At 37.1% G+C, this 19273-nt stretch overlaps 1 protein-coding gene across 1 annotated transcript in view; it reads right to left on the bottom strand.

Moving 5' to 3' along the window:
- The window catches only part of VEGFC (vascular endothelial growth factor C), a gene marked incomplete at its 5' end in the record, with an annotated part of 84789 nt that overhangs the window by 19970 nt on the left and 45546 nt on the right, over window positions 1-19273 (bottom strand). The window contains 2 exons of the mRNA XM_010829924.1: window positions 6185-6375; window positions 8065-8278. Coding sequence (XP_010828226.1) covers window positions 6185-6375; window positions 8065-8278 — 405 coding nt within the window. The remainder of the gene's footprint in view (window positions 1-6184; window positions 6376-8064; window positions 8279-19273) is intronic.

Genomic DNA, 19273 nt, shown 5'->3' on the forward strand with positions numbered 1-19273 from the left:
AATCGTCCCTCCTGATATGAGAATTCTCTAAGCAGTAACAACCACATCAAGGCTCCAAAAAACCAGTCATCAATGTGAGGTTTCTTCCCAGATCTATAGCTGAAGATCCAATCACTGCTGTAGGATTCTAAAATTATGTGCCTAATATTCCTCTGGTTGGAGAAGGAAATGGCAACCCACTCCAGTGTTCTTGCCTGGAGAATCCCATGGACAGAGAAGCCTGGTAGGCTGCAGTCCATGGGGTCGCACAGAGTCGGACATGACTGAAGCGACTTGGCAGCATTCCTCTGGTATCTCCACCTACTTACCACTCAGATGATTCAAAATCAGCCTATTTAAAACTCTACCTTTGACCTCAAATCTGTTCCTTTTAATCTAAGGATTCATTCTATTTAGTGCCCAGTGTTTACTGTGTACCAACTACTGCACTGTTATGCCCCATAGTGATAACCAAACACAGTCTTTGCTTTCTTAGGGTTTAGAGCATGGGAAGTAAAATGATCTGACTCGTAAGGTGATGATGCTATGTTGGATGAGCAATAAAGACTGCTACTGAAGCATAGGACAGGATGCTGTGAAGATGACATTTATGTCCAGGCTTGAGGATGAGTAGAAATTAGCCAGACAAGTGGGGATATGGAGTGGTGTGTAAGGAGATGTTTCAAACACAAAGACAAGTTTACCTACACATTTGCTGTATGCTGGCTCAGTGTCAATAGGCAATGTTACTGGAGAGTTTTGAGCAGTGTCAGATTTATCATTTAGAAAGAAGAAACACTGCTATAATGTGGCAAAGAGATTGAAGGGAAGAAGGAAGGGGGCTTTGACATCAGTTTGCAGCTGGTCCATGCGTAATGGTCCTGGTAATGGATGGATGTGGTCCATACCAGGGTGAGGTCAGCAGATTGAAGGCACTGACGGATCCCAGAGATGTTGGAAAGGTATTGGGCTTTTAGTGAAAGGAAGAAAAATCAGATCAATGGACTAATAAAAGAATGGCATTATTTACTAAGACTGAGAATACTGAAGAAAGAAAAAGATTTATTTACTTATTTGTGAGGATGTGATTGGGGGCAGGGATAGGATGGGATCTGGTGTGTGAGGGATGGGATAGGATGGGATCAGACTGACTCTGACTGTCTGGGGGAAGCCCAGTCAGGAGGTTGAGTAGGTTGTGGGGAAACCACGAGAGAAGTATGAGGTGGAGGTGAAGACTTGGGGGAGGGATCCCCAGAAGAGCAGAGAGAGAAGTTGAGGAAGGAGAGCATGTGCAATCAGAGGAGGGTGCCCATGGCAGGACCTAGAAGACTAAGTGCCTCCTTCCCAACTGACTTCAAATTTTTAATTGTAAACTCCTGAAAATCTTTTAAAAACTGAAGTACTAAAATGAAAACTACCCTACTATTTATAGTTACACAGTTAAAAACTGCTGCTTTCAGATCAGAATTTATAAGAACTGTGAAAAGTGATTATTGTAAGTATCAAGTCTATTGAAAAGGATCCAAACAAAATGGGAAAACAACATAAACCAACAACAATAAACCAGACAGACTTCTAAAATGGTGCAGCAAATTCCGATTGTTTTTCTTGTGAGCAGATAATAGGGAGGAAGCGGGTAAAATGAATAGTAACAACATCATAAATGTATTATAAAATAATCCTAAATTCTGTGGTCTTGAAAGAAGGTGAAATACAGCCAGAACTATTTCCATATGATATAAAGTAGACTTAATTTTCTTCCAGGAAAAAGATACCACGTTTGATGTTTAAGTACTGAGGCTACTGGATCAAATTCTGTTTTACTTAAACATAGCACTTAAACTGGAGAAGGCAATGGCACCCCACTCCAGTGTTCTTGCCTGGAAAATCCCATGGACAGAGGAGCCTGGTGGGCTGCCATCTATGGGGTCGCACAGAGTCGGACAAGACTCAAGCGACTTAGCAGCAGCAGCACTTAAACTTAGCACTAAATGCTCTTAGCCCTGGAGACTTAGAATTTCTGAAGCCTAAACCCCTTTAGCAATGGCACCCCACTCCAGTACTTTTGCCTGGAAAACCCCATGGATGGAGAAGCCTGGTGGGCTGCAGTCCATGCGGTCACGAAGAGTTGGACACGACTGAGCGACTTCACTTTCACTTTTCACTTTCATGCATTGGAGAAGGAAATAGTAACCCACTCCAGTGTTCTTGCCTGGAGAATCCCAGGGACGGGGGAGCTTGGTGGGCTGCCGTCTATGGGGTCAAACAGAGTTGGACACGACTGAAGTGACTTAGCAGCAAACCCCTTTAAGGCCTCCAACATGGCAGAGCAGTTTGTATGCTGTGTTAATACTTGTCCGTACATAAAAACCTTCACTTTGATACCAATTAGGTGAATATGTGACCTAATTAGACCAGTGACCTAATTAGAGAATAAATATGCAGTGGTCACAGAAAACTACTAATGGTTTGTTGAAGACTAAATATATTTGTTTTGCTTACTAACAAAGAACTGATTTTTTGTTTCTCAAATTCAGACTTTTACCTAAGGGACTCCAACTTAGCACACATGTAAACACATATTTAGTAAGCTGATAGTAAGAGAAATAGAATGTTGACTTTTGCTTGTATTAAATATAAATGGGAAAAAAAGGAAAAATTTATTTTCAATTTGTTAAAGAAATAGATCTTTTTAAAAGATGGAACTGCAGAAAAAAAAAAAAGATGGAGCTGCACTTTATAGTGTACACTTTTGGTTGGTAAAAGAATCACTTAAAAATTACACAAGTGAGTTAATCAACTGTTTTAATATTATTAAACATTAAGAAATTGTTTTAAAGTCTGATTGAACACTTAAGGATTAAGGGTCAGAGAACCAACTCCCTAAAACTGTAGGGCAAATGCTGTGGGTGTGTCTGTATTTTCATTTCTTTTCTGGTGAGAGGGTCCATGGTTTTTGGGGGCTCCTATAAGGGGGTGTGCACTCCTTCTGTGGTGGGCACCTGGATGATTAGTGCTGTGGACGTGTCTATATCTTCATCTTTTTTCTGGTGAGAGGGTCCACGGTTTTTGGGGGTCCTATAGGGGGGTATGCACTCCCTCTGTGGTGGGCACCCGGATGATCAATGCATGAAACAGACCTGTTCTTCCCTTTGTGGAGGTGATAGACATTAATCAAATAATAATGACCCTATATTATGAACTCAATTATTATAAGGTATAGTTGTTGCTTTGAAAGAAAAGTATTAGAAACCACAAAGAATTTTCAAGAATACTGAGTGTAAACCAGTCATAAAAATCTCCCCCAGGACTTCCTGGAGCCACGCGGTACTTGAGTTGAGGTCTGAGGAGCTGGATCTTAGCAGGAGGAGACTAGAAGGCCAGGACGGCTCAGAGGTGTGTGCAAAGGTCTAGGGTGGAGGGGGAACTGAAGGAAGCCGAGAACACAGGGACTAGAAAGAGGGAGGTCAAGGGAGAGTCGTGTTAGAGGATGCGGTGGAGGAAGGCAGAGGTAATGATAGAGAATTTGGTCTCATTGTAGGAGCAACTGGGAATCGCTGAAGGCCTCTTACTCTGGAAACCGATAGCATCAGTCTTATGTGTTTGAAAATATCCTCGGGGGCGGTGTAGAGGATGGTTACGAAGCAGGGACGGGGAAGCCGGGAGAGCAAGGGGGATGGTGTTTCCTAAGTCGGAAAGTGAATCAGAAGCGTTTTGGATGAGAGACATGGTGCTGGACATGGGGATTCGAGACACTTAGGGGATAAAATTAACACATTAACATCTGATTTGGTGACAGTCCCCTTAGAGACGATTTCCTTCTTTCTGACTAGAAATGACGTCATGCAGTAAGAGGGAAAACTAGAAGGTGCTTTTTATGGTGGTGGTGGTGTTTGGGGTTTGTTTGATGTCTCAGAGAAAAAGCCTGACTGAGGAACTTTACACAAAATGTTGGGCATCGGTATCTAAAGGATATATTTTGAATTACTTAATGTAAATATTAAAGTAATCATTAATGTTACTCTATAAAGCTTGAGACATTGTAAAACCAGATTCATTTAAAACACTCTCTAATTAACACACAGTAGAAGAATTTGTGGGGAATTAGTAATGAAACAATAATATGAAACAACAGACTGGTTCCAAATGGGGAAAGGAGTATGTCAAGATTGTATATTGTCACCCTGCTTATTTAGCTTATATATGTGGAGTACATCATGAGAAACGCTGGGGTTGATGAAACACAAGCTGGAATCAAGATTGCTGGGAGAAGTATCAATAACCTCAGATATGCAGATGACATCACCCTTATACCAGAAAGTGAAGAGGAACTAAAGAGACTCCTGATGAAAGTGAAAGAGGAAAGTCAAAAAGTTGGCTTAAAACTCAACATTCAGAAAACTAAGATAATGGCATCTGGTCCCATCACTTCCTGGCAAATAGATGAGGAAACAATGGAAACAGTGAGAGGTTTTATTTTCTTGGGCTCCAAAGTCACTGTAGATAGAGACTGCAGCCATGAAATTAAAAGACACTTACTCCTTGGAAGAAAAGCTATGACCAACCTAGACAGCATATTAAAAAGCAGAGACATTTCTCTGCCAACAAAGGTCCGTCTAGTCAAAGCTATATGGTTTTTCCAGTAGTCATATATGGATGTGAGAGTTGGACTATAAAGAAAGCTGAGTGCCAAAGTATTGATGCTTTTGAACTGTTGTGTTGGAGAAGACTCTTGAGAGTCCCTTGGACTGCAAGGAGATCCAACCAATCCATCCTAAAGGAAATCAGTCCTGAATATTCATTGGAAGGACTGATGCTGAAGTTGAAACTCCAATACTTTGGCCACCTGATGTGAAGGACTTATTGGAAAAGAATCTGATGCTGGGAAAGATTGAAGGTGGGAGGAGAAGGGGATGACAGAGGCTGAGATGGTTGGATGGCATCACCGACTCAATGGACATGAGTTTGAGTAAGCTCCGGGAGTTGGTGATGGACAGGGAGGCCTGGCATGCTGCAGTCCACGGGGTCGCAAAGAGTCGGACACGACTGAGTGACTGAACTGAACTAAGTAATGAAAAATATCTTTGGATGTTGTCAACCGTTAACTTATTTTCGCCAAGTAAATAAGTGAACTATTGAAAAAACAGGAATTTCCAGAAATGAACAATAAAATTCTAATACTAAAACAGCTGTCATTCAAATCTATATGATATAAGCACTTAAAAAATAAAATTTCATCAACTAAATCCAATAAGGCAGTTCTAAAACGATAAATTATGAGCTCTTAATAGATACATTTTGTTTTATTTGGTAAAATAATTTTTCTAAAATCTATCCTTAGAGTGTATTGCATATCATCCTAATTTTAAAAGAGACATAGCCCTTTATTCTTTGGAAAACTCAATTGGTGTATCTATGCCTTTAAAAAAAAATCAATGCAAGTTGATATTTCATTTAAATGAAGTACCACAGTAATAAACAATATTGTCTAGGACGCATATCACACCACTTGACTGAAATATTTTTAAATATACACAACTAAAGATATTAAAAAAATGTATTTTACAATAATTCCTAAATTCCTCATGTTTATTTTCTGTAACTTTAAAAAAAGTCAACATGTTTTTTTCATCAGACTCAGAATACCAAAATTCCTTTTAAATAAGAGTTTAACTTGAATATAAAAACAGCATTATTTTTAATCTTAAGTATCTTTTAAAAATCAATACTACCTTTTGGAGAATATGATACTGTCATTAAGTTTTTCCATTTGATTTTTAAAACATGGCTTTGATGCCACTATATAAACAGAGTTCACAAAGTATCAGTTACTTTTTTGGTGACAGTCTCTCATCAAAAACACAACTATTGAAAAATTAACTTCATTCTTCACAGACAATAGAAGCAGCTCTGAATTGAGCTAATTTATTTTAAAAATCTTTTTCTTTTGATGTGGACCATTTTTAAAGTCTTAATTGAGTTTGTTACAATATTGCTTCTTTTTTTTTTTTAATGTTTTAGCTCTTTGGCTGCAAGGCATGTAGGGTCTTAGGTCTTCGACCAGGGACAGAACCCACGCCCCCAGTATTGGAAGGCGGAGAGTTGCAACCACTGGACTTCTGGGAAGTCCCTGAACCAGGGCTCCTTGAAAGGGAGCAGAGGTGAAGCCGGGCCGGGGAGTGCCCTGCCGGAGCCGCGCACCTACCGTCTTGCTGAGGTAACTTGTGCTGGTGTTCATGCACTGTTGCCCCTCGCTGTTGCAGCAGCCCCCACATCTGTAGACGGACACACATGGAGGTTTAAAGAAGGTGTTTGTTGCTGCTCCAAACTCCTTCCCCACATCTATACACACCTCCCGTGGCATGCATTGAGTCTTTCTCCACTCATTATCAATACCTGTCGGGTCACAGGGAAGGCCGTAAGTTACTCAGATGCCAAAGTGGAAAAACCCACAGCAGTTGGAAGTCACTCACAATGGATTGCAGAGTTAAGATTTAGATATATAATACTTTAAAGAAATAGTTGACGGGATCCTACATTGCCTTGTGAGCTGGAATAGGATATGGTCTTTAACAGAGCAGCTAAAGGTATTTTCTATTAAAAAAACAAACAAACAAACACTAATGTCTAGTACCATGTAACAAGCTACATTAGTGTTATGCTTCCTTACAATTAGAATAATTCTACCGTACAAATATCATAGATTCTATAAGACAATTAGAATAGATTCTACAGTACTTTACTTGTCCATGTGTGCTCAGTCATGTCCGACTCTTTATGAATCCATGGACTTAGCCTCCAGGCTCCTCTGTCCATGGGTTTTTTTCCAGGAAAGAATACTGGAGTGGGTTACTATTTCCTCCTCCAGGGATCCTCCCAACTTAGGAATCGAACCCTTGTCTCTTGGCTCCTGCACTGGCAGGTGGATTCTTTACCACTGAGTCACCTGGGAGATCCCTGAAAATTTAACATGTAGATGCTTATAAAACCCATGGAGATAGAATCATGCTCATTTGCTATTATATGTAGTATTTTTAATGTTGCAAAACAAATATAAACAACATGTTTAATTTCTCTTTTTAAACTGAGTTGTGAATGAGATGATGGCTTTGGTTTGGAAACTCATTTTTAGGCTGGTGACCATGTCTTGGTGATAGCTACTTGAAATGAGAAGGTATTTTCTAGCAACTGGGACATGTATCCTGAACAAAGTTTTTTTTCAGGGAAGTCAAAACTTCCTATTCCTTTCATGCTTTCTCTTGGAATTCTGTTTCCAGTGAGTTGGTGTTTTACCTATGGCACTGTTGACTCTTTAAAGACCTCATTACAGATGATGTACTTCTTACATGTTCTAGTTTATTTTTCTCCTATTTCCCCTAATATAAAGTTTCTAGGAAAAAAAGATATAAACTGTGGGTTATTCAGTCATGAAGCCATTTTGTTTGCTTTTGTTTTCAAAATAATTTGCAATCTCAAACCGTTATATCAGTTAATATCTAACAACTGAAAGGAGTTATTTTTTAAGTAGCCCAACAACATACCACCAGGGGGTCTATGCCACTTTGTGCAACACCATAATTTTTTGTGACTGCTGCTTAGAGATGTCTCACTAACTTTACCAAAGTCTAGCTCTCAAGTTAAGTTCCATCCAAAGCAACAAGAAACAAATAGCAGTTGACAAGATGATTTTGGATGATGTGGAAAGTAAACATTTCTATATCCAAAGCAAAAGAAAAGTTATGTGCAATTATTTTTTGTGATATAGAATGTTTAAGTGATTGAAGTGTTATAGTGTATAAAATTTGTATGTTTTAAAATTTTTCTGATGGGGTATCATCTCAATTAAAAAAAAATTAGTGTGCTGATATGCATGCACTTGTCTTTATTTTTTAAGAAACCACTTTAACCACTCACAGTGAAATCTTAAAGTTCTGTATTTGGAAAATAATTCTTTATTTTCTGTTTTACTTTTGGCCTTAAAGGTATTCAATAGTACTACAAATGCTGAAATTAAAGGATCAGAACAGCAATTTGCACTGGGTTGACATATGAAGCTTATTATATATTTTCTTTTCCCATACTTACTTCTTAAGATCTCTGTATTATAATGTGCTGCAGCAAATTTTAGAGTCTCTCCTGTCCTTATGTTGGTGTTAGCCTGTTCTGTACTATGTTGCCAGCCTCCTTTCCTTAACTGACACTTGTACATTTTCCAATATTCAGGGTAGAGCACAGTCATGAGTTCATCCACACTGGACACTGACCGCAGCTGCTCCTCCATTTCTTTGCCTGCATAAGCCTGTGGAAGAAGAATGCAACATAGTACTTCTCAGATTAAGGAAACAGATGCACTAGAAAACCTTCAGGCTTGTTTGATATAAATATGTATATGTGCATATATATATAAATACATGATAGATTTCTATTAAAATATTATTTATTTTCCCCAAATTGCTTAACTTTTCTTGGTAAAATTATATTCATCTTTTGATTTGAATCAATAACACAATTTAAATTAAATATCACAATTAAAATATAAAATACACATTTGGTCATTAGGATAGAAAATTTTGAGACACAATTTTTAAAATAATTTCTAAAGTAGCTTATTTTATTTCTCATTGTTTTACAAAGTTGATGAATGTGTAAGTTTAAAAGTTATCTAAGCTTCTATTACCCTCCAACATAAATAAGATTAGATAAAAATCCAGTCTATGATAATTCTTTGTTTCACTTTTAGTAATTAACACCAATAAAATATAATTAAGCAGGATGCTTGAAATTAGGAATTTTAGTTTATGAAAACTATTTTAGAACAAAAGATCCCATTGATTTTAATAACAGAATCACAATAAGGTTTACATTTTGGTGGAGCCTTCCAGTATTTCCAAAAAGTCTGATCATCAAGATTTATTCTGCCAGTAAAAAGACATGCTACAATAGCTCAGAGAACATGAATTCTGCTAATTAGTTAACGGTCTATATTGGTGTATTCAATTAAATAGAACATTCCAAGTTATACTGAAGTAGTTACCATATCTAAAAAAAATACATTTTTTTTTCTAAATTATACCTCGAAACTATGGTAAATGGGACATTGTTTAACTTTATATGCAAAGTGAAATACATCATCAAATGTTTATTTTTATATTTCCATGATTATCCCATCTTAAGTCTAACTATAGAAATAAATACTTTGGACATTAAGTCTCAAAGAGGTGTTAAAAATGCAGCTACTTGCCCCCTACCTCCCCTGCCAGGTATCTTGTATGACATCAGGAATCTACATTCCAACAATTTACAGATTTCCCTTTCTAATTTCTGAAGTACAAAATTCATTCATTTGCTTTAAAAATCAAAATACAGTTAAAATGAAAGTCTTTCCACCACACTCCAAGTCATTCTGATGTAGGTGATTTTTGTACTACATTTTGACAAACATAATCTAAGATAGTTTTCTTACATTATCACAGAGCCTCCTAGGCAGTAGCTTATGAAACGGGTTCCTTCCTATTAGATAATAAAACTGGCCGTGCAGTTCAGCATTTCCCTCTTCCTCACTGTTGTGTGAATTGAGCATATGGATTCATCTCTTCAAGCCTGGTGTTGATAGTAATCCATGGTTTTCTTGAAGATTACAGGATGATACACCAGGCAGTTATACAAAATACTACTCTACTGAATACATCAAGAGTCAGGTGGACAGGAGATCTTAGCTTACACAAAAGTGACAAAAAAAAAAAAAAGTGACAAAATATCCTCTCACAGTCTCCCAATTAAATGTGTATGAAATATCTTTCTCAGGAAAATGGCACATGAGACACAAGATTCAAGAATCATCAACACTTCAGAATCTGAAAGGATTACTACTGAAGAGAAAGATGGCAAAATGCATAGGTGTATCTGTGTCACTGCCACCTGGAGGAACATGTCATGGGTGGGGTTCTGTTTGCCTGTTTGCATGACTAGCCCTTGAATACCAGAGTAATGCGAGACTGTGTAACTGGTGGATCCCTGGGCCCTGGGGTACTACTTTCCCCCATGACTCAGCTGGAATCAAAGCCAGGTTTTGACCTAACCTGATCACATGAGTCTCACAAGAAACAGGCAGGAATGTTCTCTTTACCAAAAGGAGCAATACAACACCAACATTGTGTGACACGGTGAAAGGTACACACCAAACTATTGCTTGAGAAGGCTGTTGGTGAAGAGGGCTTTCAGTTAAGTATTATGTGAAGTTTCATGGCAAATCACTTTTGTACTCTAAAATTTAAAAAGGAAAATAATTACATCTGTAAGAGAAAACAATTGATTACCCAGTAGAGAAACAGAAGAAAAACATAAGCATATAAACTCACAACAGAGAAAATGCAGTATAAAAAATGAAAAAGATACTAGAAAATAAGTTATGCTATTTATACTCTTAGATTGAAAAAAAGCCTTTCTAGAAGTGAACAGGAAAACAAAATGTAAACTATTTTTATGGTAGAAAACACTAAACAAAAGACAGACAATAAAGTAGAAAAATCACTGGCAATACACATGACAGATAGAAAAGGGCTAATATTCTTAAAATATTATATGAACATATTAAGAAGATATAAGCAGACACTTCAATAGAAAACTAGACAAAGTGCTTGAACTGCATATTCACAGAGAGTAAATACAATTCATGTGTACTTGACAGCAGAAATGAAGGAAACTAGCGTCCCTTTCAGTCCTGGTGAGAGTATAAATTTGTATAGCTATTCAAGGAAAATGTGCTATTTCAACTTAGAAGGCCTTAGAAACAAGCTCCATTTTAGACAGTGAATGCACTTTGGAATTAAATTCCCTATCTAACAGGAGTGATAATATAATTATGCCAGAAATATGTACATATTTATCATGAGGCTGTCTATGATAGTGAATATAAAAAACAGCTTTACATACAATAATTAGGAATTGATTGAATAACGTACAATACAGAAACTAGCGCAGAAAGTAATGCCACTATAAACTGATGATATGAATATGTAATCTAGATGTGAACAGAGGCTCATAATACAGTCTATGAAAATGGAGAAAACACAGCTTATATATAATATACCTCTATACACACTGTTCATATATGTACATATAGGTACAATTTTTATTTCAGAAAACAATATATCTAGACAGATTGCATGCATGTGTGTATGTGTTCTCAAGAGTAAAATATATGTGGCAAAAAAGTTATCTTCTTCAAGTTGTAAGATTAAGTTAATTATTATGTTCTTTATCTATTTCTATGGCTTCCCAGGTGGCTCGGTGGTAAAGAACACGCCTGCAACGCAAGAGACATGAGTTCAATCCCTGGGTCGGGATGATCCCCTGAAGTAGAAAACGGCAATCCACTCCAGTATTCTTGCCTGGGAAATCTCATGGTCAGAGGAGTCTGGCTAGAGTCTGTGGGGTCACAAAGAGTCAGACATGATTTAGGGACTAAACAACAACAAAAATATTTCTATATCTTAAAATTTAAATGTAAAGCTTTATTATCTGAATAAATATGTAACAGTAATCATCTCTAAGCATGTTGGAAGGCTACAGTATTTGCTCTCATTTCAGCCTTTCATTTACTTCACTCTTCTTATATCTGCACAGACCATGCCTTTGATATACTATTTGATTTAAAACAAATCCACTTCTGGGACTAGAGCCCCTGAATAAATAATATAATTTTATAAGACCAAAAAACCATTGGCAAAAGCAGAAGCTATCACAGGCAAATGTTATAAAAAAGCTTGATACTGAGTAATTTACTTATTCCCACTAGATTTTAGTTGCCATATTTGCATGGAAGAAAAATAAGCTGTAGTATCAAAAGATCCAGATATTCATGTTGGCTGCAGACCTTTTTGTTATTGTAAGTTAAAAAAAAATAATACATATATATATAGTTAATTGATTGATGACTGCTTTACAATGTTGGTTTGCTTTCTGTCATACCTAACATAAATTAACCATAGGTGTACATATATCCCCTCCTTCTTGAATCTCCCTCCCACCTCCTGCCCTTTCCCACCTCTCTGGGTTATTACAGAGCCCCAGTTTGAGTTCCCTGAGTCATACAGTAAATTTCCATTGGCTACCTCTTTACATATGTTAGCGTATATGCTTCCATGCTGCTCTGTCCATTCAGCTTACCCTCACCCTCCTCTCCCCTACCACTGTCCATCAGTCAGTTCCCTATGTCTGCATCTCCACTGCTGTTCTGCAAATAGGTTCGTCAGTACCATCTTTCTAGATTTCATATATATCCATTAATACATGGTATTTGTTTTTCTCTTTCTGACTTACTTCATTCTGTATAATAGGTTCTAGGTTCATCCACCTCATTAGAACTGCCTCAAATGTGTTCCTTTTTTATTGGCTGAGTAGTATTCCATTGTGTATATGTAACACAGCTTCTTTATCCAGTCACCTGTCAATGGACATCTAGGTTGCTTCCATGTCCTAGCTATTATAAATAGTGCTGCAATGAACATTGGGGTACATGTGTCTTTTTCAGTTTTGGTTTCTTCAGGGTATATGCCTAGAAGTGGTATTGCTGGGTCATATGGTGGTTTTATTCCTAATTTCTTTTTTTTTTTTAAAGAATCTCCATACTGTTTTCCATAGTGACTATATCAATTTACATTCCCACCAACAGTGCAAGAATGTTCCCTTTTCTCCACACCCTCTTCAGAATTTATTGTTTGTGGATTTTTTGATGATGGCCATTCTAACCAGTGTAAAGTGATATCTCACTGTAGTTTTGATTTGCATTTCTCTAATAATGAGTGATGTTGATCATCTCTTCATGTGTTTATTAGCCATCCATATGTTTTCTTTGGAGAAATGTCTGTTTAGGTCTTTTGCCCACTTTTTGATTGGGTTGCTTGTTTTTCACTATTGAGTTCTATAAGCTGCTTGTATATTTTGGAAATTAATTCTTTGTCAGTTGTTTCATTTACTATTCTTTTCTCCCATTCTGAGGGTAGTCTTTTCACCTTGTTTATATTTTCCTTTGCTTTGCAAAAGCTTTTAAGTTTAATTAGGTCCCACTTACTTTTGTTTTTATTTACATTATTCTAGGAGGTGGGTCACAAAGCATCTTGCTATGATTTCTGTCATACAGTGTTCTGCCTATGTTTTCTTCTAAAAGAGTTTTATATTTTCTGGTCTTACATTTAGGTCTTTAGTCCATTTTGGATTTATCTTTGTACATGGTGTTAGGAAGTGTTCTAATTTCATTCTTTTACATGTGGTTGTCCAGTTCTTCCAGCACCACTCATTGAAGACACCATCTTTTACCCACTGTATATTCTTGCCTCCTTTGTCACAGATAAGGTGCCCATAGGTGTGTGCGTTTATCTCTAGGCTTTCTATTTTTTTCTATTGGTCTATATTTCTGTTTTTGTTCCAGTACCATATTGTCTTGATGACCGTAGCTTTGTAGTATAGTCTACAGACTTAATTGAGTAACATCAGATTTCATTCCTCTGAACCTCATTTTACCCCATAAATGCCAATAATGGTATCTTCCTCATGGAGTTTTTGTGATGATTCAAATAGACCTTTAATATGAATGTATATTATACATTTCATAGTTGGGAGTGGGATTACTTGTCATTTTACCATCTTTGGGGAGCAGAAGCACAGTACGGAGACTACGGTTTTAGATAAACTGTTTCAAACTGTAACTCTGAGTACTGTGCCAGCTCTAGGGCAGAACTTCTTTAGATCTGCCTTCTGCAATTTTGTTCTAAATGAGCAGTGATCTAGATACTGAGTTGTTAAGCATTATAGTGCTGTCTGTAAATCCAGGAAGAACAAAATCTTGAGAATAGGTATTACCTGCTAACCATGGCACATTCACATTGATAGTTTATTTTCAAGAAGTAAAAGAGGCTGCAGCAACCTAGAATGAGTTCTGAACCAAGGAAACACTAAATTCCTTCAAGCAGAAGTTCTATCCATATGAAAAGCTGGTCCTTTGTCAATGCTTTCTTGAATCTTTACTTCACCAGTGTTTTCCAGAATGCTGAGGTCATTTTCTTGAATATTAATATATTCCTTTTATTTTCCAAAGGGATTTGGTGTGTCTTAAAATAGTGTCTTACTAATGGATATTCAACTGTAATGGAAAGCCTAACATAATCTAAGAATGCATCCAACTTTGCATTCTGTCTTGGAGGGATCAATTAGGAGAATACTGTAATTACTCCTTTGTATCATCAGCAAGTATACATTTGTAGACTATAACCCATGTGACAGTTTTTGGAAGATTTTGAGATGCTGTGGCAATAAAAGCTGAGAGTGCAGTGTTGAAAGCAGAGCTACAACCAAGCATAAACTTCCTACAGCCAAAACACACCTCCTTCTTACTGTGCCAAGAGCCAGATGAAGCAAGATCTCTGATTCTAGAAGTTACATGATGAGAAAGAGCTTTGGGATTTTACCCACACTCTACAATTCTCTGTAACATAAGAATCATAACATGAAATGAACACCTGAGATGATACTGAAAGTAGGCTCTGATCAACTATATACACATAGTTGGTAAAAACTAGTTTTCCTCTTGCTGCTCTGTGATCACTAGGAGTTGTTCCAGAGAGTCAATGAGAGGTGAAAGCCATGGCATTCATCTAGGATTGTTGGCAGTGGTCCTAGATTTGCCAGTGAGTAGAAATTAGCTGTTAATAAAACTACAGTCCCTTTGAACAACAATCTTAAGTTAATTACTATGCTGTATATAAAGTAGGCATTTATTTAATATTTTATGAAGTTAAAAATTCATGGGGAAATGCACATAATTAAATTATGGAAAATTTCCTTTCACCTAAAAGCATATACTCTTATCAGATATTCACAATCAGAATCAAAAGAATGGCAAGAGTCCATAAAAGAAAGTTTTGACCATACTACTGGATTTTCATGAAGTGACCATAAAAGGATCATAGGTAAATCTGATTAGCTGTTTAATATATCTATATTGGGAAGGCAGGGAGAAAAATTCCTTAATGTTCAAACTAGAAAATAAGGGACACATATTTTTTCTTAAACTGTCCATATGTCATTTTTAAAAGTCTGGTTCAAGTAAAATTTTATATTTGAAATAAGTGTATGTTTTCATAGACAAATTCATAACATAAAGCAAAGGGAGGATGATATGATTAAATTATCAGTTTAATAAGAAACCAACTAAAAAGTTTGGAAAGGAATTATTTGTCATATTAGTAGTCATATACAATCATGTTTGTCCTATGAAACCAAAATAGCAAAAAAACATAAAGCAGTTATCAAGATAAAGAGCTTTACACTATTATTCGGTTTTCTTCCTTTCTTCTTTGAAAATAGGGTATAATCAAATCAGTTGAATAAGTGCTTGCATGGTGCATGCTAAGTCGTTTCAGTCGTGTCCGACTCTTTGGGACCCCATGGACTGTAGCCTGCTAGGCTCCTCTGTCCATGGAATTCTCCAGGCAAGAATACTAGAGGGGGTTGCCATGCCTTCCTCCAGGGGATCTTCCCGACCCAGGGATCAAACTGGAGTCTCTTATGTCTCCTGCAGTAGCAGGCGGGTTCTTTATGACTAGTGCCATCTGGGAAGCTCTAGAATAATCTGTCACTGAAGTTATTTATTCTGCCCCTAAAATAGCAAAGGAACTTGCTTATGCAATCTTTCTTATCTAATTATGGCATTTATTAGGACAGGTGAACGTGTGGATCATTCTGTTTCCTTCAGGTAACCACCCACTGTGGTCAAATTTATAAATTGTAAAAGTATGTTCTAATTATTTAAAGGCTTTAAAAACAAAATTTGGGCTAAGTGGCATCCTGGAGAGAGTTTAGATTTGAGAAATTGTCCAATACATAGTTATATAAATCACTTTAAAAATCATCCTTTGGTAAAAATCACAAATAATTCTGCAAAATCAAATGGCATCCTTCTAAGGAATAAAAGTTTGTAGATGTTTTACATAACCTTAGCAAATCATGTTACCTAATGTCTCAGTGAAGGTGTCAGGTCGGGATTCTCTTTCCCACGGGTCACCCATCATCCATGTCTACACCAACCTGATGTGCCACAGATAGGTAACCCTGGAAGCAGGTATTTAAATTTGAGTTTAATACTAGAAGTTACTAATTGGAAGTTTTAAATTTTGCCTAATCCTCTGACCTTTTTATTGTAAGTGCTGAAAAACAGTGCCATAAAAAGAATGCGTGCATGTCTGCTCAGTCATGTCCAATTCTTTTGAAACTCCATGGACTGTAGCCTGCCAGGTTCCTCTGTCCATGGAGTTTTCCAGGCAAGAATACTGGAGTGGGTTGCCATTTCCTTCTCTAATAATAAAGAATGGATTCTTTAAAATCCATTACAAGTAGCATAAGCTTTTTTTAAAAATAAAAATTACTTTTCTGGTTTACCAAATATATGAATTAAATAAAAAGTCAAATATGTTTCATTAAAATCTAAGTTAGACTCTTAGAAAATATTTTAAACATTCATTTTTAATCATGTTATTTTTGAGACAACTTTCTCATGTCAGTGTAGACTGACAAGTCTGCATTATCAGCGCAATGGATATGATACTCTGTACACAGATCCTTGCACTGAACACTGAAAACCTCTTGCTTGTCTTTTGTTCTCAAATGAAATTGACTTTTTCCCCCTTAGGATAGTGAAAAGATTGCAAAAATATTAATTCCAACACTAATAGCAACAGGTAGTTCACGTGAAGCCATAAATAGTGAATGCATTTACTGACTACTAAAGAAATGCCAAAAAACTAAAACTTACTATTCAAATAGGGCTTCCCCGGTGGCTCAGAGGTAAAGAATCCACCTGCAATGCAGGAGACACAGGAGACATGAGTTCAATCCCTGGGTTGGGAAGATCCCAAGGAGGGGGTCCTGGCAACCGACTCCAGTATTCTTGCCTGGAGAATCCCATGGACAGAGAAGCCTGGCAGGTTACCAGCCAGTGGATCACAAAGAGTTGGACATGACTGAAGTGACTGAGCACACACCTTATTCAAATATTCTTATATACATACTATAGAGAGTAGCTTTCAGCCAGGAATGATCTCCCCTACCCCAGCGTTATTTGGCAGAGCCTGAAGATTTCTTCAGGTTTTGGTAAATAGGCCAGTGTTTGTTTATAGTAAGTTTTTAATAAGTGTAGAAAATGATATTAATAATATCCCAAGCCTGTGGTTTCCCATTTATAAATGTAGATAATAAAATGTGTTGTGCAAAGCTTCTCTGTGTTAAGAAGACAGTACTTAGAAAGGTGAAGTACAAAGGAAGAAGGCTGGTATACTAAGCAGTTACTTGTCCCTAATAAAATATTTTAAATAAATAGCAAAGAAGGGAAAATTTTTATGATTTTAAAAACTTTTATTGAATGACTCCTATGTGCCAAAGAACTGTTCTAGGCATGCTATTTATAACCAAGATTTCTTCTTTTTTTGAGTCTACATGCTAGAGATTATAATTTTTAAGAGATGAGCATATTAATTGTAAGATTCTCAAATTTGTTTTTGCCCAAAGAATTTGCTAATGTTAAGGCGTACCTATTTTGTATGTTGCAATTAATTCCAGACGAATTTCTTGTTCCTTATGTACTTCTATGTCTAAAAGATTCCAGATTATTTACCAAAGTGTCAGGGAGGGGAATTTGTTGCTATGAAACAATGTTGAGTAAAATAAAGTTGAATTATTTAACCAGAAGTACTGTGTCTGAAAAACACAAAAATTTCATTTTGCATTTTCACTAACCCTTGAGGTGCTAAATTCTTTATAATTAAAACCTATTCAAGGATTTTTTTTTTAATAGCAAAAGCATAAATTCTATGCATTCTTTTATTTATAAATTCATTTACTCAACTACTTATCTCCTTTGGTACTGATTTTGGACCACAATTGAATTCTGGCTCTGGAAGGGGGTACATGTATGCGTCTGTGGTGGGTGGTTAGAGTATGCAAAGGATATACACTCAGTAAATAACCAAGTTAGAGAAATGATGACAGTCTGTTGCCAAATCTAATGCAATAGGATTTGGAATGTTTTTCTGAGGGCAGTATCTCTGAGCTTTGGGGAAACCACAGCCACTTCTTATCAAGACTTACAGATCCCTCACTGCTTAGTTCAGGAACAACTTGGCTTGACCCTGATCAAGTCCTGAAGAATAATCTTCCTTCCTATGCATTTTAACAAGTGTGAGAATAATTTTTTCTTTATCAATGCTCACCACCGGTCCATTTATCACATGCCAATTTATTTCCATGCTAATTTCAAACCGTTTTCTCAATCTCGCATCCAGTGGACAAACAGCAATTTATATACAAAATGAATAAAGCGCTTCTCCTCATCCTCTGCAAAGCCAGTAACTCTGCAGGGCCTTGGGTTCATCTTTGTCTAGGAACGCATCTCCTCATGTTAAGTCTTCCTCTGTCTCTCTCTCCTGTAGTGTTCCTATTAGCTTAGGCAACTGTATACAAAGAAAGCTATCAAAAGTAGACGAAAATGCTTTTTAGGCCCACATCCCTGCCTAGCTGCTGTCATTTTTCTGCCCTCGGTCACGGCTTCCACGTTGGAGAGAGCTCTCTATATCTGTGCTATTCTTTGTCTCACTTGTCAGTTCAGTTCAGTTGCTCAGTTGTGTCCGATTCTTTGCCACCCCATGGACCACAGCACGCCAGGCCTCCTTGTCCATCGTCAACTCCCACAGTTTACCCAAACTCATGTCCATTGAGTCAGTGATGCCATCCATCCAATCATCTCATCCTCTGTCGTCCCCTTCTCCTCCCACCTTCAATCTTTCCCAACATCAGGGTCTTTTCAAATGAGTCAGCTCTTCGCATCAAGTGGCCAAAGTATTGGAGTTTCAGATTCAGCATCAGTCCTTCCAATGAACACCCAGGACCTGGTCTCCTTTAGGATGGACTGGTTGGATCTCCTTGCAGTCCAAGGGACTCTCAAGAGTCTTCTCCAACACCACAGTTCAAAAGCATCAATTCTTCAGTGCTCAGCTTTCTTTATGGTTCAACTCTCACATCCATACATGACTACTGGAAAAAACCATAGCCTTGACTAGATGGACCTTTGTTGGCAAAGTAATGTCTCTGCTTTTTAATATGCCGTCTAGGTTGGTCAAAAATTTCCTTCTGAGGAGTAAGCATCTTCTAATTTCATGGCTGCAGTCACCATCTGCAATGATTTTGGAGCCCCCCAAAATAAAGTCAGCCACTATTTCCACTGTTTCCCCATCTATTTGCCATGAAG

Source organism: Bison bison, unplaced genomic scaffold (genome assembly GCF_000754665.1).
Source record: "Bison bison bison isolate TAMUID 2011002044 unplaced genomic scaffold, Bison_UMD1.0 scf7180017864514, whole genome shotgun sequence".
Classification (NCBI taxonomy): Eukaryota; Metazoa; Chordata; class Mammalia; order Artiodactyla; family Bovidae; genus Bison; species Bison bison.